At 43.6% G+C, this 25,351-nt stretch overlaps 1 protein-coding gene across 1 annotated transcript in view; it reads right to left on the reverse strand.

Annotated features, from left to right (window-relative positions):
* The window catches only part of LOC124005003 (myelin basic protein-like), a 46,024-nt gene that overhangs the window by 1,691 nt on the left and 18,982 nt on the right, over positions 1 to 25,351 (reverse strand). The window contains exon 3 of the mRNA XM_046313824.1: positions 17,924 to 18,011. Coding sequence (XP_046169780.1) covers positions 17,924 to 18,011 — 88 coding nt within the window. The remainder of the gene's footprint in view (positions 1 to 17,923; positions 18,012 to 25,351) is intronic.

Here is a 25,351-nt window from a genome sequence, read left to right on the forward strand (position 1 = left end):
TGCCTCCTACTGGCCCTCAACACCAGATCCAGCAGCATCTGGTCTCGCGTCCAAGAACAACCCTGCTTAGCTTCAGAGCCAGGCCAGCAGATGGATGCAGGGTGGTACTCATATCCAGAGGGCAGTCATTTGTCATTGAATGTCCAACGCTGACACGCTAATTCACACATTTCTCCATTTGTTTTCCACATGTGCGAATGGACACTATGGCCATCAGTGGGACACTGAGATCTACGGCATTACCTGTAACTTATCCCTTCTGACAGAAGCCACCATGCTAGCTCCCAGAGCACAGGGCATGCAGCGCAGCGCTCCCCAAAGAACAATGTAGACACTATACTGGACGAAATGGTGTAGGAAAAAACAACAGTGGAATCCGCATGCTAATATTTCCTCAACAGTGGTCTATTGTCAGAGCCGCATAGTTGTTTATGTGGGACAAGGAGGCCAGTGTCCCTAAAATAACTCCTATAAGTATGGATTTTCAACCCGATGCAGTGACACTTATCTGACGCCTGAGCAACTGCAAGGCAGGCGTTGGTTTGAGAGCAGTTCGAGAAAGACCTCAAAAATAACTCAAAATGGATCAACAAGGCGTTCAGATGGAAGGATATCACAGCATTTAGAATAAAACATTTTAAAAATATATAAAAAAATTGCAATTTGGAGAACCAAACCGAACTTCCAGATCTGGATCTACTGACAAATTTTCAGATTCTATGATCAAAGAGACGCGTACATCTGAGTACAACTAAAGCACGGACGCTGAGACTGTTAGAGTTGTGTGAATGATGTACATGGAGGTAGAGCCATACTGCTCGAGTCAGCTGCAACAACAAATCACAGACACTTGAACTGGCAACACTGAAATGAAATATCTACCATGAAAGCAGGTTTTCTGTAGCGGAAGCTATTTACTTACTAAAACAAATTGCTCTTAGATATGATTGTGTTAAAGGATGAAAGGACGGCTGGTCTCAACCGAAGCTCAAAGCCCATTGGGGAACCAGGATGCCACCAGCACATCTTTGCTTATTTCTCTAGGAGTCACTAAGACCTTCCCAGTGAACAAATCACAGAACCAAACATCCCTTGTCACCTTGGTGAAAGGCAACTGTAATTGCGATCCTACACCTCACAACATGGAATATGAGAGACTAGAAGAGCAGGACAGAGAAAAGAAAGATCAGAGGAGAGAGAGAGAGAAAAGAGAGAGAGAGAAAAAAAGAGAGAGAGAAAAAGAGAGAAAGAGAGAGAGAGAGAGAAAGAGAGAGAAAAAGAGAGAAAGAGAGAGAGAGAGAGAAAAAGAGAGAGAGAGAGAGAGAAAGGGATTCATTGATATAGTATGAAAAGGAAGGAGAGAGAATGAGAGAGAGGATGAGAGAGAGAAGAGAGAGAATGAGAGAGATATTTCCCCAGTAGATGTGGTTGAGGTTTGTGCTGCTGTGACAATGCTATAAAGACATAGTGATTTGATGTTATAAAATGATGATGAAAGCAGTGCCTGTGCACTGGTGTTCCAGCAGCTCCCCAATATGAGCAAACTGTTCAGACGTATTTCCTCCCGGCAGTGGCCCTGTTATGTTACAGAGCCATCTCGCTCCATCACCTCCATCATCAACTACCATCAAACCCACTATCTCAGCAAAACAAAACTACTAGCGTTGCTCTGATAAGCCCTTTCCACTGCACTTACAGTATGATGACAAGTCACCTCGCATCTTGTATGCTTGGCAAACACAACAACAACAAAAAACGCAGAATAATCTGTCTAACCCCTTTTCCCTCGCTCTGTGACTCTGGGAAAGGTAATCCATAGGTGTGGTTATTTATCAACATGCGTTGACATTGAAACACCTCTGCAGATTGAAACTCCAACAAACGTACAGTTTTATAGTTTTGCATTGCCCATCTAATAATAATAATACAGTTATAAATAAAGTTTATAACGATAAATAGTCATTTTGATATTAGACTGCGTTTAAAAGAAATGTCTCAACACATCTGACTTTGATTTTGAGGTGGAATACCCCTTTAGTGCTTTGTCTTTGGTTCCCTGACAGCAATACTGCGACAGAGACCTGAACAGGACACTCGGTCTCCATTAGGCTTGGCCACTAGTTGCAGGTGCAATCAGAATCTGTCTGCACCGGGCCACCGTCTCCACTTCATCCTAATAACACATATCGTCAGTCATTCAATCATGAGGGCGGGAACGCTGATTAAAATAAAGTCTCTCTCACACACTCTCCCTGGCAAGTAAGTTAAGAGCACGGTTCCCACCACAGATAACAGAGCTTAATCTCACTCCGTTTTCTATTGGGAAGCGCTGTGAGTCGCATGCTCAGGACAAGTGTAGCGCATCGCCACGCCGCCGTTCAACAATTGTGAACGATTACATTTCATTAACTACATTGCTGTAAGACACCGGGTTGTGTCACAAACGTCAGCCCCACTTTATACACAATATTCTGTACATCGTAAGGCAATAACGAAGTGGCACTGGAATGTCGAAAGCAGGCCCAAAGCAAAAACCCTACAAATAAACATTTGCGTCATCTTTGGGGAAAACAAGACTCAAAGAGCCTAAAAAAAAGCCAGATGAAAAGTGAGATACAGGGATCGAAAGAGAGAGGGGAAAAAAAGAGGCGGTTTATCCACAGCGTGCCCCTTCATTAGATTAACACAGCCATGCTTACCCCTCTCCCTAAGCAAAGATGCAGTAGCAGAGATAGCGGGGGATGATAAAACACTGGTGCTTGTCAACAACATGAAAGGGAAATGAATGGGCGGGCTGACGCAGAACACTAAAGGGGGGGGGGGGGTAGAAAGGTCTCTACAGAGCTGCACGGGGTTTTGCAATGTAACACGCTGCGCTCACTTTTCTTGATCTTTCGCTCTTCCGATGAGAACATCTAATGAGGCTCTCACGGGCAACGTGTCCGTCACAGGGCAGGCTAAGGCAGGCACAGGGCCTGGCTGGAGACAGATGATAGGCCTTGGTTGAAATGGTTGAAAAGCACACAGCCACTCATCGTGTCACAGTCCATATTCTCTGGGGAGATGGACCACTTCAAAATCAGGCCTGTTACTGATCTACACTCTTAGAAAGAAAAAAGAAATGCGCTATCTAAAACCAAAACGGCTTCTTCGGCTGTCTCCATACCCTTTAAAGTCAGAGAAGCCTTTAAAAGAATCGCATTTGGTTCCATGTGGAACCCTTTCCAAAGAGGGTTCCACCTGGAACCAAAAGTGGTTCTCCTATGGAGATGGCCGCAGAACCCTTTTGGAAGCCTTTTTGGGTACTTTAAATATGTGCTTATTTACCAAGCTATGACTAATCCATAACAAGAAGCTCTGTAGTGTCCGAGTGAGAGGAGAAGAAGGAGAAGCGACAACCCACAGTGACAAACAGACAAGAGAGGAGAGGAAAGAAATGCAGCGAGTGGGCCTTGGATCTTAATCTCTCTCCTCTCCTCTCATGGGCCCCTGTAGTGCAGAGGACGGTTTAGCCTTCTGGTGGACCAGCGTCTGTAACGACAACAAGGAGCCAGCTAGGATCCACCCATAGTGGTGGGACCCAGGCACGGGAAATATTCCTCTAAGAAGCAGCTATGTGGCCCTTGACCAGACCACCCACCCAGGAGTAAAAAACTGCCACCACCCACTCTGTCACAGCATTCATCATGGATCCCGAACCTCCGCCCACAGGCGCCGGGGAGAATGACCCTCTGTCTTCAGACTCGTCAGGCATTCATAGACAGGCTGTCCTCCGGAGATTTCTCAGTGGCAGATAGAGGAGATGCTAAACCCCTTATTTTTCGCCTCGGTCCTTGAACCGCCAAGCCCCTTGCATGACTTCTGTGATCTTCACTTCCTACAACTGCTCATTGGGGGTTCTAGCCCATAACTCTCTCTCTCTCCTCTCCTCCCTCTCTCATGGAGTTTCTAGCCCATAATCTCTCTCCTCTCTCTCTCATGGGGTTTCTAGCCCATAATCTCTCCTCTCTCCTCTCATGGGGTTTCTAGCCCATAATCTCTCTCTCTCTCTCATGGGGTTTCTAGCCCATAATCTCTCTCCTCTCATGGGGTTTCTAGCCCATAATCTCTCTCCTCTCATGGGGTTTCTAGCCCATAATCTCTCTCCTCTCATGGGGTTTCTAGCCCATAATCTCTCTCCTCTCATGGGGTTTCTAGCCCATAATCATGGGGTTTCTCCTCTCTCTCTCTCATGGGGTTTCTAGCCCATAATCTCTCCTCTCTCTCTCTCATGGGGTTTCTAGCCCATAATCTCTCTCCTCTCTCTCTCATGGGGTTTCTAGCCCATAATCTCTCTCCTCTCTCTCTCATGGGGTTTCTAGCCCATAATCTCTCCTCTCTCTCTCTCTCTCTCTCTCTCTCTCTCTCTCTCTCTCTCTCTCTCTCTCTCTCTCTCTCTCTCTCTCTCTCTCTCTCTCTCTCTCTCTCTCTCTCTCTCTCTCTCTCTCTCTCTCTCTCTCTCTCTCTCTCTCTCTCTCTCTCTCTCTCTCTCTCTCTCTCTCTCTCTCTCTCTCTCTCTCTCTCTCTCTCTCTCTCTCTCTCTCTCTCTCTCTCTCTCTCTCTCATGGGGATTCTAGCCCATAATCTCTCCTCTCTCAAGTAAAAGGTGTTAGGTAACAACAGCACAGAACAGGACAGAGCAGGCAGATACAGCATCAACAGGTTGCTATTGATCAATCCACAGTGTGTGTGTGTGTGTGTGTGTGTGTGTGTGTGTGTGTACAGGGACTTTGCCTTGCCATCTCCTAGACAAGACAGCTGTTTGTGTGAATGTGGGCTAACGCAGCCTCCATTTACAGTATGCCCATAGAATACACTAGTTAGTTTCCTCTCTCACCACCATTGTCTTGGATCAATGGCAAACTTAAACGGAAAAGGAGTAAATCCAGTCGGTGACAATGGATTTTGTTACGCCCCGAGCACAATCCACCATTATCCTGCTTTAGATGAACATATAGAACGTGGGCCTTCATCTAATTGCTTAATTTCTTCTTGCTTCATTCCATTTCCTCTTTACGTTATGTTTCATTCTTTAAAGTCTAAGATGTTGGGGGAGGAGGGGGTGCTATAAGCTGACATATGGAGTTCTTTTAAGAAGGTCAAATCACATTTTTAATTTAAGGGACCTCTTTAGGTAATAAAAAGAGTAGAAAAAATGATTTGATTAAAATATAGATGTTGTCCTTGATTACTAAAGCCCATAGAAAATCATTGAATAACATATTCCTAAATGGCAAAGAGGACAGTCAAAAAATGAATCATAAGAAACAAGGTTTTGAAGTTTCTGTCCTAAATCTAGGAGAGTGCTAAGCTGTCAACAAGACAGCTTGAACACTTTTTTTCATGATTCCATATGTGTTATTTCATAGTTTTGATGATTCACTACATTCTACAATGTAGAAAAAGGAAATAATTAAGAAAATACCTGGTGTGAGCAGGTGTGTCCAGACTTTTGAAGTCGGATGTTAACATAAACCTTAGCCAAATACATTTAAACTCAGTTTTTCACTATTCCTGACATTTAATCCTAGTAAACATTCCCTGTCTTAGGTTAGTTAGGATCACCACTTTATTTTAAGAATGTGAAATGTCAGAATAATAGTAGATAAATAATTCTATTTCAGCTTTTATTTCTTTCATCACATTCCCATTGGGTCAGAAGTTTACATACACTCAATGACTATTTGGTAGCATTGCCTTTGAATTGTTTATCTTGGATCAAATGTTCCGGGTAGCCTTCCACAAGCTTCCCACAATAAGTTGGGTGAATTTTGGCCCATTCCTCCTGACAGAGCAGGTGTAACTGAGTCAGGTTTGTAGGCCTCCTTGCTCGCCCACGTTTTTTTTTCCAGTTCTGCCCATGGGATTGAGATCAGGGCTTTGTGATGGCTACTCCAATACCTTGACTTTGTTGTCCTTAAGCCATTTTGCCACAACTTTGGAAGTATGCTTGAGGTCATTGTCCATTTGGAAGACCCATTTGCGACCAAGCTTTAACTTCCTGACTGATGTCTTGAGATGTTGCTTCAATATATCCACATAATTTTCTCTCCTCATGATGCCATCTATTTTGTGAAGTGCACCTGTCCCTCCTGAAGCAAAGCACCCCCACAACATGATGCTGACATCCCCGTGCTTCACGGTTGGGATGGTGTTCTTTGGCTTTCAAGACTCTGTAACGGATGTGAAATGGCTAGCTAGTTAGTGGTGGTGCGCGCTAATAGCGTTTCAATCGGTGACATCACTTGCTCTGAGACCTTGAAGTAGTGGTTCCCCTTGCTCTGCAAGGGCCGCGGCTTTTGTGGAGTGATGGGTAACGAAGCTTCGTGGGTGACTGTTGTTGATGTGTGCAGAGGGTCCCTGGTTCGAGCCCGGTTATGTGCGAGGGGACAGACTAAAGTTATGTTACACCTCCCCCTTTTTCCTCCAAACATAACGATGGTCAATATGGCCAAACAGTTCTATTTTTGTTTCATCAGACCAGAGGATATTTCTCCAAAAAGTACGATCTTTGTCCCCATGTGCAATTGCAAACCGTAGTCTGGCTTTTTTTAATGGTGGTTTTGGAGCAGTGGCTTCTTCCTTGCTGAGTGGCCTTTCGGGTTACGTCGATATACAGTGAGGCAAAAAAAGTATTTAGTAATCCACCAACTGTGCAAGTTCTCCCACTTAAAAAGACGAGAGGCCTGTAATGTTCATAATATGTACACTTCAACTATGACAGACAAAATTAGAAAAAAAATACAGAAAATTACATTGTAGGATTTTTAATGAATTTCTTTGCAAATTATGGTGGAAAATAAGTCTTTTTAAGTGGGAGAATTTGCACAATTGGTGGCTGACTAAATACTTTTTTGCCCCACTGTAGATACTTTTGTACCTGGTTCCTCCAGCATCTTCACATGGTCATTTGCTGTTGATGAACCAGACTTGTGGAGGTCTACAATTTTTTTTCTGAGATCTTTGCTGATTTCTTTTGATTTTCCTATATCAGAATATTCTAAAGCCATGACATAATTTTCTGGAATTTTCCAATCTGTTTAAAGTCAGTCAATTTAGTGTATGTAAACTTCTGACCCACTGGATTTGTGATATAGTGAATTATAAGTAAAATAATCTGTCTGTAAACAATTGTTGGAAAAATTACTTGTGTCACGCACAAAGTAGATGTCCTAACCGACTTGCTAAAACTCTAGTTTGTTAACAAGACATTTTTGGAGTGGTTGAAAAACTTGTTTTAATGACTCCAACCTAAGTGTATGTAAACTTCAAACTTCAACTGTGTTTATATATATAAATCTATATTTTGTATTTTGTATTTTTTTTATACATTCATAGAATATATATACTTCAATTCGTAAAAATAAAATAAAAACGCATCAGACGCATCCCGTGACACTTGTGGGGGTCATAGAGAACACCATTATGTTCGTTAGAATCTCCCTTTTCCAAGGTGGGGTCTCATTCGTTTGTGTTCGGACACAACCAGATAGAAGGATTTTGATGGGGATTTGTTTTATTACATGTACTTTAACTTAGAATGACACACCGGTGCGAATCTAGGGGGTTGGATCCCTGCATTGATTTCGCTAACAGGTTTTACAGATGGGGGTGTTACCAAGTGAGTGTTTTGCTCAAACATACCTTGGGGATATCTCATACTGCAACTTTTCCATGCTAATTCACAAAATGGTGCAAAAAAATTACGTTAAGCTTTTTGTCCATATATCAAATATGGCTTGATTATGACTCTTGTTGTAGATGGAGTCTTTTTTTAAACCCTACTGGCATTACGAAAAAGACATTCCATTGTATGAGCCACAATAGTTTACATCATTTGAATTCATATTCTGCACTACCATGGAAATTGTTGCACCACCATACCAGATAGCCATTACGAATGTAGCCATGAGTTTACTAGTCAAATTGCTACGAAGCTTCATCACGTTGTTCAATACGCTATCTGACCACTCGCATAATTAAATCATCATCCTGAGTGCTTGTGTCAAGTGGAGAGTCAGAAAAACACCATAAAAACAGACCATCTATACACATCTGAATCTACCATCTGCACTAGTACTGACAGGACAGCAAAACACTGCTCGCTCAATTTCCTGAAGACACTTTATCTTATCACACAGGTTCACGGAAAGTTCAGAAAGCAATCGTCAAAAGCTATGTGACTCGCTCTGGCAAGTTTGTAGGGAAGAAGCATCAGAAATCTGTCGACCTTGGGGTGGGGGGGAGAAGAGAAGAGAGGAGAGAGAAGAGAAGAGAAGAGAAGAGAGAGAAAAAAGGAGAAAAAAAGAAAGAGAAAAGTGAGGAGAAAGAAAGAAAAAAGAAAAGAGAAAGAAAGAGAAGAGAAGAGAAAGAAAATACAGAAAGAAGAAAAACAGACAGATAAAGACAGATAAAGACAGAGAGATAAAGACAGAGACAGTGAGAGAATCTGAACAATGGTGTCAAAGCAGAGAACACTGGCCCAGTGATGAATGGTGGCTCTCAACAATCAACGCTTTTGAGTGGCCAGGAGCTCTGCTGTGGCAGTGCCAGGGTCTAGTGCCCGCTGTACCAGCTAGTGGTAGCCCCAGCCACCGAGACAAATGCCTGAGCCACCAGCCTCTTTTATATACGGCCTGACATAAGGCACAGCGAAAGAATGTAGCTAAATAATGGCCTGCCCAGCATTTCTATACATGACCCTAAGCATGATGGGATTTTAATTGATTAATTCACTCAGGAACCGCACCGGTGTGAAAGCACCTGCTTTCAATGTACTGTACATTGTATCCCTCATGTATTCAAGTGTTTCCATTATTTTGTCAGTTACCTGTAGATATAAAGAGAGAGAGGAACAAAGGACGGGAGAGAGAAAGAGAGACAAAACAGAGGAATTCTCTCCCAGTCTATGTTGTTAAAGTGCAAGCAGCAAACAATAAACGAATAAAGTACACAGAGCAGGCCCTGTTTTATCTGGATAAGGTGTCCAACATCCCTCTCAGTCTTGTCTGATAGACAAGAAAACTTTTAACAGGCCCATAAGAAAATCTAATTCCCTGGCATGTTGTGGTTCACTTTTCATTTTTACATCCTGACCCTTGGAGCTTTACAATGGAGTTAGTAACGAACAGACAAACGAGCGATCGACGGATGGAGCGAAGGGAGCCAGGAGCACCCACTCATATCCTCTTCTCCTTCAGCCAGAACAGAAGAGCATAGAGCTCTTAACCCAATCAGCCTGGGACAGACTAATGCAGTCTGCTGCAGCATAGGCAAGGCAGCAGCACGCCCGTTAGAAAAGGCAGAGGACGGGCCAGGTCACAAATGCAATCAGAACCAAGACGCAAACATGAAATAAGTAATAATTGACTTATGGTGAAATCATTCAATTTTCTTGAAAGAGGCAAGACGGTGGAGATATTGAACAGAATTGCTCATTCATAAAAGGTAGAAGACCCATGTCTATTCCTCTATTTTTCCCCTTCTTTTATAGCCAAGACATTCAGCAATTCATTCCAGTTGCTTTTGAATTAAATTCAATATCTGAATCGAGTCATTTTAGCTATTTTGACTTTCCCGGGTTTCAAGGTTGACTACTTGAGCACACAGTTTTGGTTTCATAATGTCGGTCCCACAGACTTTGGCCACACTTTCCTTGAGCTTAAAGAGCAAACGCAGTTCAAGTGGATCGAAAAAGATATATACACCCACGTGGCCTGAAACCTTCTCCAGCATGAGAAAACATTCACCTGCATTGGGATATGCTCAGAGAGCCTCTCACATCCCTGTGACGACCCTTAAAAGAGAAAGAGAACCACAGCGACAGCACCACGAGAGATCTTGATTAGAATCTCCCAGCGGACGGACAGAGGGGGGGGGGGGGGGGGGGTGGAGTGACAGACTGACAGGCAGGGAAGAGGGTCAGCTAAGGAAACCCAGACAGGTCAGGAGGATCTGGAGCCAGGGCGGACACAGACAGACCTGGACTGTGGCTGCAGCCTGAGTGTAGGCCCCGGAGCAGACCTAGGTAATGGAGCCATAATGGCCTTTTAACAGCACACAAATGCTGACTGGGGTGTGTTTGCTCAGGACTGGAAAACGAGTGCAAAGTCTGTCAACAGAAAGTGTGGCGTGGATACGTTAGAGACCTTATCGCTTGAGAGGCCTCAGCGACAGGAGAGGTTTGCTGATGCCAACTCAAACAGAACACACCACTAAACTGGCTCTCACAAACCACTTTAACCATGGCAATTTGGTGGGAAATTCCATATTTTTGACTCTCTCCGTACCAAGCCGTCAAATTGTTTCGGTCAATGTGCTTGAGAGCAATAATGAATGTTCTTTCCTCTCTTGAAGTTGATGAGAGTTCTAGAAGGAGGCATTTGACAAAATAACAGAGTGCTAAACAGCCTTTTAAGAACGGTTTGATATAAACAACACCTGGTAAAAACAGCACACCATAAAAGAGCCTGGACTACAGACTGACACGAGATCAGGATCCATCAAACCTGAATGTTACATACCTGTTGTGTCAGTGCCCTAACAAAGCCCACACTTCTAATATAATAATAACAACAACAACAACAACAATAATAGTAATAATTGGATAATTTGTCTCATTGACATGACATTTTGTTTTGCAAGAGAGAGCTGTCAATTCAACAATGAAAAGATCAAGCCCCAAAATCTCTCTCGCTGTCCTTTGGCCGATGTTGCTTATCTTCATGAATCAAAAAGCCAATCCAGTGATTTTCTCTATACAGGTTGCCACCAGGTGAGTTGCATACGAACAGCTTTGAAGCGCATCCCTATAAAAAGTTGATGAGGGCTGCAGGGATAATAATTGCATTCGATGTGTCAGGGTAAGTGTCTCCTTTCTTAATGAGATCAACGACTTTCACCTGCATCGGAACTCTCTCAAATCCCTTAACACTTTATAGCAGAACCTGAGCCGGGCTAAAGTTCCAGTTAAAGAAAGAGCTTCCTCATTTTCAACTTTGTACGGTATAAACAAAAGGGTATCATCCCACTCCTAGTCCCTTCCGCCACCATCCTGAAATCATAATTTGTCACTCGTTGAACGTCACTGGTGGGTGACCATTTTGTGCCTTCCAAAATATGTTTTCCCTCCGTCTCAGAATCAGCAAGGTAAACCGACAGACAAATGTTTATGTTTAATAATTGACAAGTTGCGTATGATGTTCTAGGATCAGGTGATACTACATCTTACCTCCCCAGGTTAAAACAGGGTTCCCTTTAGGTGGGGGGGTTTGAAACAACCAATTTTTGATTGGAGAGCCTAGACCGACACAGCATTGACCAATGACAAGTGTTTAACTCATGGGACATGAATTGGCTGCAGGTGAATCTCTAGTTACGGCTCAATCTAAATGCTGTGCACTAACATCCCCAGCTGATAACAAGGTGCAATTGTTGAGGATGAAAGGATACCTGCCAATAACAGAACATCTCACTGTCAGGTGCATGAATACAGACTCACCTGCATGCACACGCACACATGTGCACAGGGGCGAATGTAAGCAAGAATGCGCAAGCACCAACTCACACACAAACAAAAACAAAACACACTAGATCAGTCAATAATCCCAGTTACATGCCACATCTCATGCTTCTTGACCTGTAGTTAACCTTGTTCCCCAACCCTGAATCCCTCCCTCCGCTCCTCTCCTCATCTCCACACACACACACACACACACACACACACACACACACACACACACACACACACACACACACACACACACACACACACACACACACACACACACACACACACACACACACACACACACACACACACACACACACACACACAGAGAAAATGGCTTTTCTATTGATCTGGTGCCCATTGTAACCAAGGCACACTGAGCTTTCATCTCTTGTTCTGCTACTTGGGGGCACTCTCTACCTTTCCTCTCCCTCCCTGCTCTCTCTCCCTGCCCTCTCGGTTTCTCTCCTCCCTCAGTCTCCCCGCTTTCTCTCACTTCCTTCCCTCCGCTCATTCCTGGCCTCTTTCTCTGTCTCCCTGCCCAATCTCCCTTCCCTCTCTAACGTACAGCTCTCTATTACCTGGTTCTCTTTGCGTTCTCTACCTTTTCTCACTCTCTTCCCCCTCCGTCTTCCCTCCCCCTCCCTTACTAATCTTCTCCTCCTTCTCTCAATGAGAGACGTGACGAAAGCCCTAAGACCTTCCTTTGCACTGTGCCACACGATAACCACTAGGGTCATCATTACCCTTACAGAATAACAGGAGGTGGCCTTCTCCGCCCCCTGCCTACCTCACACCTCTCCCCATTAATTAGTGTTGTCTTTGTGTCTCCATGTGTATGGTGATCAGAGGCAGTGGTGCGCCACAGGGGTCAGCTTTGAGCTGCTTGTTTGTTGTTCGGCTCCCAGTCGATACGGTGTTCCAGGGGTGTGCTCATGTGCAGGAACACAAAGAACATTTCTCCAACGCCACGGGTGCAACAGCCAGACCTCAGCTCTTTTAATCAGAACTGATAAATGGTGAAAAGGGGGAGAGAATGACCGTTTGCTGTTCAATTCACAGTGTCTGGTGTGTTGTGACTGAGGCTTTTGATTCGGGATTTGATAGAGGATCAGTTAGATGATATTCCATCCGATTGTGTCAGGTTAAACATATGCTGAAATACGTCGAGGCTACCTTACATTCGCATTTTTTCCATTGAACGTTAGGCGAAGCCGTTGTACGAGGGATAAAGGGGGTTCTCAAAAAATATTGTTTTATCTTGGGATAAATATGTACAGTTGAAGTTGGAAGTAGACATACACCTTAGCCAAATACATTTAAACTCAGTTTTTCACAATTCCTGACATTTAATTTTAGGCCATTTAATTTAGGCCAGTTAGGATCACCACTTTAATTAAGAATGTGAAATGTCAGAAAAATAGTAGAGAGAATTGATTTATTTCAGCTTTTATTTCTTTCATCACATTCTCAGTGGGACAGAAGTTTGCATACAATCAATTAGTATTAGTATTTAGTAATTAGTATTTGGTTTTCAGCATTGCCTTTAAATTATAACTTGGGTCAAACATTTTGGGTAGCCTTACACAAGGTTCCCACAATAAGTTTGGCCCATTCCTCTTGACAGAGATGCTGTAACTGAGTCAGGTTTGTAGGCCTCCTTGCACACACACACACTTTTTCAGTTCCGCACACAAATTTTCTATGGGATTGAGGTCAGGGCTTTGTGATGGCCACTCCAATACCTGGACTTTGTTGTCCTTAAGCCATTTTGCCAAAACTTTGGAAGTATGCTTGAGGTCATTGTACATTTCCCCAAAAAGTATGATCTTTGTCCCCATGTGCAGTTGCAATTCGTAGTCTGGCTTTTCTATGGCGGTTTTGAAGCAGTGGCTTCTTCCTTGCTGAGGGGCCTTTCAGGTTGTCGATATAGTCGTTTTACTGTGGATATAGATACTTTTGTACCCGTTTCCTCCAGCATCTTCACAAGGTCCTTTGCTGGTTTTCTGGGATTGATTTGCACTTTGATTTGCACCAAAGTACATTAATCTCTAAGAGACAGAACACATATCCTTCCTGAGCGGTATGACGGCTGTGTGGTCCCATGGTGTTTATACTTGAGTACTATTGTTTGTACAGATGAACATGGTACCTTCAGGCATTTGGAAATTGCTCCCAAGGATGAACCAGACTTGTGGAGGTCTACAATTCTTTTCTGAGGTCTTGGCTGATTTCTTTTGATTTTCCCATGATGTCAAGCAAAGAGGCAGTGAGTTTGAAGGTAGGCCTTGAAATACATCCACAAGTACACCTCCAATTGACTCAAATGATGGCTTGTGTCATGCACAAAGTAGATGTCCTAACCGACTTGCCAAAACTATAGTTTGTTAAACAAGTTGAAAAAACTAGTTTTAATGACTCCCACCTAAGTGTATGTAAACTTCCGACCTCAACTGTATGAGTGAGTGAAGCAGACTTAGATTTTCTAAATTGAAAGATACACTACATCACCAAATGTATGTGGAAACCCCTTGAAATTAGTGGATTCGGGCTATTTCAGCCATGCTCGTTGCTGACAGGTGTATAAAATTGAGCACACAGCCATGCAATCTCCATAGACAAACACTGGCAGTAGAATGGCCCGTACTGAAGAGCTCAGTGACTTTCAACGTGGCACCGTCATAGGATGCCAACTTTCCAAAAAGTCAGTTCATAAAATCTCTGCCCTGCTAGAGCTGCCCCGGTCAACTAAGTGCTGTTGTTGTGAAGTGGAAACGCCTAGGAGCAACAACGGCTCAACCGCGAAGTGGTAGGCCACACAAGCTCACAGAACGCGACCGCCGTATGCTGAAGTGGGTAGCGTGTGAAAAATCATCCGTCCTTGGTTGCAACACTCCCTAAAGAGTTCCAAACGGCCTCTGGAAGCAAAGTCAGCACAAGAACTGTTCGTTGGGAGCTTCATGAAATGGGTTTCCATGGCCGAGCAGCCGCACACAAGCCTAAGATCACCATGCGCAATGCCAAGTGTCAGTTGGAGTGGTGTAAAGCTCGTTGCCATTGGACTCTGGAGCAGTGGAAACGCGTTCTCTGGAGTGATGAATCTGGGTTTGTGTGGATGCCAGGAGAACGGTACCTGCCCCAATGCAGTGCCAACTGTAAAGTTTGGTGGATGAGGAATAATGGTCTGGGGCTGGTTTCATGGGACGGGCTAGGGCCCTTAGTTCCAGTGAAGGGAAATATTCATGCTAAAGCATACAATGACATTGTAGACCATTTTGTGCTTCCAACTTTGTGGCAACAGTTTGGGTAAGGCCCTTTCCTGTTTCAGCATGAAAATGCACCTGTGCAAAGGTCCATACAGAAATGGTTTGTCGAGATCGGTGTGGAAGAACTTGACTGGCCTGCACAGAGCACTGACCTCAACCCCATCGAACACCTTTGTAATTGGAACGCCGACTGCGAGTCAGGCCTAATCGCCCAACATCAATGCCGACCTCACTAATGCTCTTGAAGCTGAATGGAAGCGACGTTACAATATCTAGTGGAAAGCCTTCCCAGAAGAGTGGAGGCTGTTATAGCAGCAAAGGGGGGACCAACTCCATATTAATGCCCATGATTTTGGAACGAGATGTTTGGCCATGTAGTGTAGGTTTCATCCATTACACATGGGATCTAAATGACATATACAAAACAATTCAATTCAAGTAGGCAAAATGCAATTGTAAAAAAAAGAAAGTAGATGACGAGACGTCTTGTTTCTTCTCATTGAATAAAACTTTAATTACAGACTGATGTACAGTATCAGTCAAAAGATTTGTCCAATCTACACATTCCAGGGTTTTTCTTTATGTCAATTAACAGGTGTGCCTTGTTAAAAGTTAATTTGTGAAATTTCCTTCCTTCTTAATGCATTTGAGCCAATCAGTTTTGAAACTGTAGGGGTGGTATACAGAAGATAGCCCTATTTGGTAAAAGACCATGTCCATATTATGGCAAGAACAGCTCAAAAAAGTGAAGAGAAACGACAGTCCATTATTACTTGAAGACATGAAAGTCAGTCAATCCGTAAAATTTCAAGAACTTTGAATGTTTTTCAAGTGCAGTCGCAAAAACCATCAAGCGCTATGATGAAATTGGCTCTCATGAGGACCGCCACAGGAAAAGAAGGCCCAGAGTTACCTCTGCTGCCTCTGGATAATATGTTTTAAATGTTACATTGAACCTTTATTTAACTAGGCAAGTCAGTTAAGGCGTTATGACGGCCTACATCGGCAACATCGGCAAAACCCGGACGACGCTGGGCCAATTGTGTGCCGCCCAATTGTGGAATCAAACCAGGGAGTCTGTAGTGACACCTCTAGCACTGAGATTAAGTGCCTTAGACCGCTGCACCACTCAGGAGCCCAACTAAGGTTAAGTTCATTAGGGTTACCAGCCTCAGAAATTGCAGCCCAAAGAAAAATAAGTTTAAGAAACAGACACATCTCAACATCAACTGTTCAGAAGAGACCGCGTCAATCAAGCCTTCATGGTCGAATTGCTGCAAAGAAACCACTACTAAAGGACACCAATAAGAAGAAGAGACTTGCTTGGACCATTAAACACGATCAATAGACATTAGACCGGTGGAAATCTGTCCTTTGGTCTGATGAGTCCAATTGTGAGATTTTTGGTTCTGTTTCTTTGTGAGATGCAGAGTAGGTGAACGGATGATCTCCACATGTGTTGTTCCCACCGTGAAGCATGGAGGAGGAGGTGTGATGGTGCATTGCTGGTGACACTGTCAGGGATTTATTTAGAATTCAAGACACACTTAAACAGCATGGCTACCATATTATTCTGCAGCGATCCACCATCCCATCTGGTTTGTGCTTAGTGGGACTATCATTTGTTTTTCAACAGGACAATGACCCAACACACCTCCAGGCTGTGTAAGGGCTATTTGACTAAAAGGGAGATTGATAGAATGCTGCATCAGATGACCTGTCTTCCACATCACCTGACCTCAACCCAATTGAGATGGTTTGGGATGAGTTGGACCACATAGTGAAGGAAAAGCAGCCAACAAGTGCTCAGCACTTCAAGACTGTTGGAAAAGTATTCTAGGTGAAGCTGGTTGAGAGAATACCAAACGTGTGTAAAGCTGTCAGAGGCAAAGTGTGGCTACTTTGAAGAATCTAAAATATATTTTGATTTGTTGAAAAATGTACATGATTCCATATGTGTTATTTAATAGTTTTGAGTCTTCACTATTATTCTACAATGTGGAAAATAGTAAAAATAAAGAAAAACCGTTGAATAAGTAGGTGTGTCCAAACTTTTGACTGGTACTGTATGTCCACCTAATTTGATATAACACTTCATGGGAAACCTCATCTGCATGTAGAATGTAAATTAACTCACACCAGCATTTCTAAAGTGCACTGTTTGCCTCCTTACTGGTAGCAATCTCCATCACTGTAGAGAAATCACGAGTAGCCAACCATCTAGGACTCTCAGCCAGCTTTCTGTGGCTCTGCTATAACACAATGGATTCTGCCCTCACCTGTTAAGTTGGAGTACTACATTTAGGGCACAATCATCTTTTTATACATTCCTTGTATTTCGACACTTTTTATTTATCTAGGCCTACCCTGGGATGCACCCGCAATGTATACAAAATGTGCAAAGCTCTCAATTCACTGTTAGAGCAGACAGTCCAAGTAGCCTAGAGGAGTAGAGGTGGATGAAAAACAATCTTCATTTACAGGTTGACAGAGTGTGGAGGGAGGGAACAGGGGATGTAAGCACTCTTTCCATTAGCAGGTTGGGTCACACCCATCACCATTAGCAATGAATCCCTGGGCCACGGATACCTTGTCATCACCCGGGTTCCTTCACTGAAAGATACTCTGCATTGAGAGATGGGCTGCATGTGTGTTATGCTGTTATGAAGCACTGCATTTGTTTCTGCTGTTGAAAATACATTTAAGAGCATTGCTTGAAGTGGACCAGTGCTGACTGGTATAGAGTACCAGCAACTCAAATTGTCTGCTTTAGTACCAGCACCCCTTGCAAAATATTGGCACCCAAGTGTACCGGCAGCCAAAATGAGGACAGTCACCTATTTTTATTCCACGTGAAGCAATGTTTAAGAAAGCTTTTTGGGTGAGGGGCTCTCAGATAAGGCATTTAGGGAAAAAAAAAATTCTACAACCTTTTAAATCATTATGAAGCAACAGCATTGGAGCGTAACCACGACAACCCTTTACATATTTTGTAACTGTATGTATTATGGCTGAATTTGCTTTGTGTCGGCTCGTTCTTTACCAAAAACTGGCATACAACTGAAACGGCTGAGGAGGGAAGCTGCACAATAAAATAAAAACTCCTTACCAAAGACCTCATCTTGTGATTCGGGTTCTGCCATGATCTCACCAATGGGTGCTGGTTCTATGGTCTGTTCTGCTTCTGGTGACGAAGGCTTTTAAAAGAGAGAGAGAGCACAAACAGAAAGAGGTGAGCTGAGATACCATGGCAACAGAGCAGAGAGGCTTTTCATTATCAGCCACATGGAGCCGAATCTGATATTTGTTTAGAGGCTTACCTGAATTATCGCAGCACACAAAAGTCAGACACATTTCCAGTATTTTTGGGACGTCCTTATTATCATAAAAGCATTGCTAAATGCATTAACCCCCCTCTCCTCTAGACACTTACACACACCTACGCCATCACATCACTGAGTGTACAAAATATTAAGGACACCTTCCTAATATTGAGTTGCACTCCCCACTTTCCCCCCTCAGAACAGCCTCAAATCGCTGGGGCATGGACTCTACAAGCTGTCAAAAGCCTTCCACAGAGATGCTGGCCACTGTTGACTCCAATGCTTCCCACAGTTGTGCCAAGTTGGCTGTATATCCTTCGGGTGGTGAACCACTCTTGATACACACGGGAAACTGTTGAGCGTGAAAAAGCCAGCAGCATTGCAGTTCTTGACAGACTCAAACCGGTGTGCCTGGCACCTACCACCATACCCCGTTCAAAGGCACTTAAATATTTTGTCTTGCCAATTCACCCTGTGAATGGCACACATACACAATCAATTGTCTCAAAGCATAAAAATCCTTATTTAACCGGTCTCCTCCTCATCACAGATTGAAGTGGATTTAACAAGGGGCATAAATAAGGGATCATACATAGACTTAACTGGTGAATCCAGGTGAAAGCTATGTCATGGAAAGTACACTCAGTGTAAATGCACACACAAACACCAAAACACACGTGCAAACACACACGCACACATGGATGCACACACATGAACAAAAATATATATATTAGAAAGATAGAAAATTGTCCCTCTGTGTTCAGAATACTATGGTGACTCAGTTGGACTGAGATTGCTTTCTTTTTCAAGCATACCAGGCAAGTCAATAGCGTCTTACGTATCCCGCTCCAACAATTCCAAATAAAATGTACCATTATCTGAGCACTGGGTGGTACATTAACTTTACTTTGAATCTTACAATATACTGTATTATTTCCCATTAGACACCATTCAAAACATTTTGAAATCCCCTTTCCAGTCACATTTCCCATCTCCTTCCAGAAATATAATACACCTCCTCTCTTCTCGGACTGCTTTTGATCACTAACCGTGGGGGACTTTAAAAACGTGGCTATTTCAACAAAGTGGGCCATGCAGCCAGTGGCGGCCTAGCCTGCTTGTCACCGTCCGCAGGTAGGAGCTGACGACGTGACTTCTTTGCACCTGCTTATCATAATAGGAGGGATGATATTTCTATCTTGTTGAGAAGAGCATCCCAGGGGGAGAGGACAGACGGGGGGCATGGAGGGAAGCTGCACAGCTACACAGAACGAGATAAGGCCAGCCACTCGCACCACAATGAAGGGGGAATCAAATGCAACTTTTTGAGGAGGGCCGAGGCAGAGGTTAATGCTAAATCAAGCAGCATAATAGCTACTCTTGCTGCAGAAATAGGTAAGACTGGGGGAATATGCAATCTCAACCAGAATCTGTCTGTTCTCTGTATTCAATGGGGTTCTTCATATAAAGCATGCCTATCTGTTTCTCCAAGGTTATGCATGTCGGTCTGATATTTCTTGAAATGCTACCTTTTGAAAATGTCTGTATCTGATTTCAATTGGATGGGCTTTCAAATGGATGTATATAAAAAGATGAGCTGGTTCCCCTTTTTTCCATGTGTAGTTTCCAACAGCTTTCTAAGCTCTTATAGTCTGGGGGGATTTGGAGTGTAGTGATTGAAGTAGGGTTGCAAAGGGTCGGAAACTTTCCGGAAATCTTCCATGGTTAAGCCCGGGAATTTGGGGAATTTTGCTTAATTTTTTGTGTGGGATACAGATAAGGCAATTCTGGGTCTTGTGGCATATTTTGGTTAAACTATCCCCAATTCAATGGAATTGCAACCCTCTGCATGCACAGTGCATTCTTCCATCACATGTACAGCTCATTCGCAAGATCTTGCACACTAATGAGATGCTATTGAGCCCACACTACTACACTGTCTGAGCCAAGGACTACATGCTTTCTGGTAAGTTTTGATTACAATACTGGGTGGGGGGAAATATATTTTATATGACATACAGGATTTTTTGTTAACTAGTAAATAGTAGCCTACAGCAAAGTGTGTTTAGTTTTTTTTAGTTCGTTTTTGCTACCATGTGGGTTTTAGCTTGATTGAGCCTGCTAACTGAGGATTGTTAATTCACCTGTTCCCATACAGGTTTCATTTTAAAACATGTATCTTACAAAGGAGTTGTTTAATCTAACTGCTGTGTACATTTGCAAATACTGTGCCAAATCATGTGTGAAGAATGCAACAAAGAAGCAGAATCATCTGGCCAAGTGCATAAAGTTCCCTCTGCGCTCACAACAAGCAACCTCTGACAAAAGTCCCTCTACTTATATTCGAGGTGAAAATTATGAATCAGACACCTTATCAATAGCAACAGCTCATGGTCCTCCTGGAATCAGATTTTTTTTTACTCAATGGAGGAACGCAGTCAGAGAAATTATGATGAATGTCTTGCTCGAGTCGTGTACACAACTGGTTCACCTCTGACGCTCACAGGCAATGTGTATTGGAAGAGATTTCTGAATGTTCTTCACTCAGCATACACCACTCCAAGCAGACATGCTTTATCTTCTCATTTGCTGGATGCAGAGTTCAACAGAGTTCATGTGAAGGTAAGGCAAATCAGAGAGAACGCAGACTGTATTGCAATCATCTATGATGGGTGGACGAATGTTCGTTGGCAAGGAGTTAACTACATAATCTCCACCCCTGAACCAGTACTCTACAAGAGCACAGACACAAGGGACAACAGACACACCGGTCTCTATATTGCAGATGAGCTGAAGGCAGTCATCAATGACCTTGGAAGGTATTTGCATTGGTGACAGACAATGCTGCGAACATGAAGGTTGCTTGGTCTAAAGTGGAGGAGTCCTACCCACACATCACACAGATTGGCTGTGTTGCTCATGCATTGAATCTGCTCCTCAAGGACATCATGGCACCGAAAACAATGGATACACTCTACAAGAGAGCCAATGAAAAGGTTAGGTATGTTAAGGGTCATCAAGTTATAGCAACAATCAATCTCACCAAGCAAAGTGAGAAGAATAAGAGCACCACATTGAAGCTGTCCATGTTTGACAGTCTCCTGGAGGGGAAGGAGTCTACAAGAAATGGCCATATCACAGTCTGCCGATGTGGACAGCCCCATCAAGAGGATCCCCCTGGATGATGTATTTTGGGATATAGTGGTAAGCAGCCTGAAATCTACAGTAGTAGAATTTCACGGATTGAGGGAGACAATGCCATCCTGTCTGATGTTCAGACTCTGCTTACAGATGTAAGAGAAGAAATCCATACTGCCCTGCCCACTTCACTGTTGCTCCAAGCAGAGGAAACTGCAGTTCTGAAATATATCAAAAAGCGTGAAGACTTCTGCCGGAAGCCCGTACACACTGCAGCATACATGTTGGACCCCAAGTATGCTGGAAAGAGCATCCTGTCTGGTGCAGAGATCAACAAGGCCTATGGTGTTATCATCACTACTGTGTCTCGCCACCTTGGGCTGGATGAGGGCAAGGTTCTTGGCAGTCTGGCGAAGTACACTTCCAAGCAAGAGCCAACATATCTCTTCATCCACATGGTGGAAGGGACTTTGTTGATCTGAGGCTCTTTCTCCTGTTGCCTCCATCCTCCAAATCCCACAAACATCAGCCACCTCAGAGCGCAACTGGTCCTTGTTTGGGAACAGACACAACAAAGACGCAACAGGCTGACCAATAAAAGGGTTCAGAAATTGGTGGCCATCTTGAGGCTTTTTTTTACCCCCTTTTCTCCCCCATTTCGTAGTATCCAATGGTTAGTAGTTACTGTCCTGTCCCATCGCTACAACTCCCACACGAGCTCCAGAGAGGCGAAGGTTGAGAGCCATGCGTCCCCCGAAACACAACCCAACCAAGCCGCATTGCTTCATAAAACAGCCCGCATCCAACCCGGAAGCCAGCAGCACCAATGTGCCGGAGGAAACACCAAACACCTAGCGACCTGGTCAACGTGCACTGCGCCCGGCCCGCCACAGAAGTGGCTAGTGCGCAATGAGACAAGGATATCCCTCCCAGCCAAGCCCTCCCTAACCCGGACAATGCTAGGCCAATTGTGCGTCGCCCCATGGACCTCCAGGTCACGGCCGACTATGACAGAGCCTGGGCGCGAATCCAGAGTCTCTGGTGGCACAGCTAGCACTGCGATGCAGTGCCTTAGACCACTGCGCCACCAGGGAGGCATTTGAGGCTTTTTCAGCCTGACAATGAGCCAACCTCAACAAGGTTGGAAAGTGACAGTGAAGATGAGGCCTCAGAGTCTGATGTTCAAGAGGTGAACATTGAGGAGGTCCAGGGAGAAGATATGGAAGCCTGAGAGGAAGACAACCAAAGCTTTAGTTTCTAGACTATCATTTTACAGATGTTGAGGTTTTTGGGAGATGCGATGGATCGTTGGCGATCATTCAATATTCCCTTTCTTTTATGTTCAGTGAAATCATCCCATGTGAAGAGTCAACTCATTTAATTAAAGTTCAATTCGTAACAAAATGTTTATAATATTTCTCTATTGGAAGGATTTCATAATTTGCAATTATGTCTACTTATGATAAGGTAAAAGGTTTATGTCTCAATATGAAATGGTAAATATATCCAATGCAAATAAATCTACATTTAAATGGTATTAATATTAATTCCCACATATTACCGTTAATTCCCACACAGTTTCCACCTGAATATTCACCAAAATGTGCAACCATAATTGGAACCTCTCATGACTTGGAGGAATTTCTTAGAGTCAAAGGTCATGGTTTTATCCGTTTCCTCTCTGATAGGTGTGCCCTTAAGCATTTGTGTTCATCCCCAAGAGGAATGGTGAATGGGGACTTAGACTCCATCCCACAGATTTCTTCTCGAACAGCAGGATGCGCTCACACTGCAAATGTTCACAATATCTCACAGACCGGCTCACATGAAGTATGATTGCTCACAAGTCCCCCCCCCGCCTCAGGCTCAAAGCCTCCAACTTGAAAAATAGACTTTTTCAAACCACTCGCAAAAACAAACTAGAGTATAGGGTAATTAGCCAAAAGTCTTAAGCACCCATGACATGGCAAATAATGTGGCCACCTAGCAATTTGACATTGTTTTTTGAACAAGAAAACAATATTATATTCCCAAGGGATACGTAGAGCCTATAGCTCATCGTTACCAAACAGAAAGCCTGGCCTTAACAAAAAGGATGTAATCTTACTGAGGGATTGTACAACTTCTAAATCCACATCCTAAGGAATACATTTCAAACAGAGAGTGAAGCAATATTGCTGGCCACAGATATAAAATCAGTGTCAGGAAATAGACAAAGAAGGATCCCATTGAACTTAAACTGTAACATACAATTACTTGAGATAAGAGAAAATAATAGCGCTCAGGGAATTGTATATATTTTTTTATTGTAATATTAAGAGAGCTGGTAATTTAACAGCATGTATCCCACTTTAATTATGAGTGAAACAAATTAGTGTGCAACAGGATAAAATGTCAGTGGTGCTGTGACATTAATGGTGAAAACAAGTATCAGCATCAAACAATACTCATCTGTACAACTGCAAGCCACACTAGTCACATGAATATTACCTAGTCAAAGTCTTTCTGCTGTGCTTGTCTGCTGTGTTCGACAGGTCCTCATTGCAAATTAGAATCGGTTATTCTCTGCAAAAACAAAGGTTAAATAAAAAATAAATATATCTGCTGTATTTGTCCCTGCGTAGGTCTCCAAATGTGAAATGTATTCGCGTTCTAACAGTAATATCCAGAGGTACCCTCTTTACCCTTAAGGAAATGTTGTGTGGGGAGCTTTACTTCCTTGTTTCTGGGAGCAGTGAACATGAATGTTACTATGGAGCATGATTGCGTAACATAGGGGAGAGCAAGTACAGGAAGGGATCGCTTCTGCTGCTACCCAAGCATGAACAGGTTTGGAACAAATGAGAAGGAGCTATTTACGACCCCCTTAGCTTTAGGGAGAGAAACTGAACGAACCTGGGTTCAATACTATTTGAAACGGCAAACCCCGCCCATTTGGCATTCCCAAGGCAGACGAAAGCAAACGCTCAAAAGTATTTGAAACATTTCAAATAGTATTTCAACCCATATCTGCTTCTGAACACAATTCCAGTCAGGCAGGTACCTGAGCCAGCATGCTGAGCTGAAGATGGGAGCCTGTAAGTTACAGTTCAACACAAAAAGATACTCCTCTCGGGGCAGGAAAGTGTGGACAATAGCCTAACTTCAGGACCACTAACTGGGCCGCAGGCTCCCTCCACTGGAGACTGGATTTACACGCTGCCTCTCGTCTTAATCCGCAATGAATTCACACAATACAACATTGGCTTTTTCTTGAAACTGAGAAAAAGCCAATAAGGTGGCTTTCAAATGGGCAGAACATGATCAACAGGTCTGGAAGTTGGACATGGATTAGGGTCTCCACGACAGTTCACAATGCAGGCTTATCAGACATGAGGTTGGATACTACCACAGGGCTGACAATGCATGAATTCTCCTCAGACACAACCGCTTCGCCCAAATCTGCTTTGTGAGGGTGGATAAATAGTCCTATCCCCGATGTACGTGTGTCTCAGTGTATGCATAAGGCCTTATAGCCAGCACCATAATGGTTGCTTGGAATCAATGTTGTGACACTCTTTAAACTGTAAAATATTTTGTGTGTGTGTGTGTGGGGGGGGGGGGGGGGGGGTATATCAGCTATCAGCTATGATACAAGCAGGCAGATTAGTACATCAAATAACATTACCTGCATCATTTCTGATGCCCCTCCTTTTTTTCTTTGGTCCCTACCACTCCCTCCCCTGGTTGGATCACCAGGTGAAAAATATTACAATTCAATATACACTGTCTCAACACTGGGAGTCTGCCTGGGCTCTCCTGTTTTTCATGGTACCCCAGCAGCCTGGTTGAGTCTGACAGAGCCCCATAGATTCTCATCAACCCCTGGGTAGGTGGCCAGGACAGGCAGGCCCAGCCCGGGTTTCACCGTCACTGTCCGGTAGTCTAGGCAAGCCCATGCCAGGAATATGAAGACCTCGTTCAAAAAGGCAGTCTTCCCTTTCTCTCTTTTTTCTTCTCTCCCTCTGTCTTTTCTAATTCCATTATGCAGTGGGAGGAGGAGAAGGGTCAAAGTTGATTGCGTCCACAGCTGAATT

Source organism: Oncorhynchus gorbuscha, linkage group LG19 (assembly GCF_021184085.1).
Source record: "Oncorhynchus gorbuscha isolate QuinsamMale2020 ecotype Even-year linkage group LG19, OgorEven_v1.0, whole genome shotgun sequence".
Classification (NCBI taxonomy): Eukaryota; Metazoa; Chordata; class Actinopteri; order Salmoniformes; family Salmonidae; genus Oncorhynchus; species Oncorhynchus gorbuscha.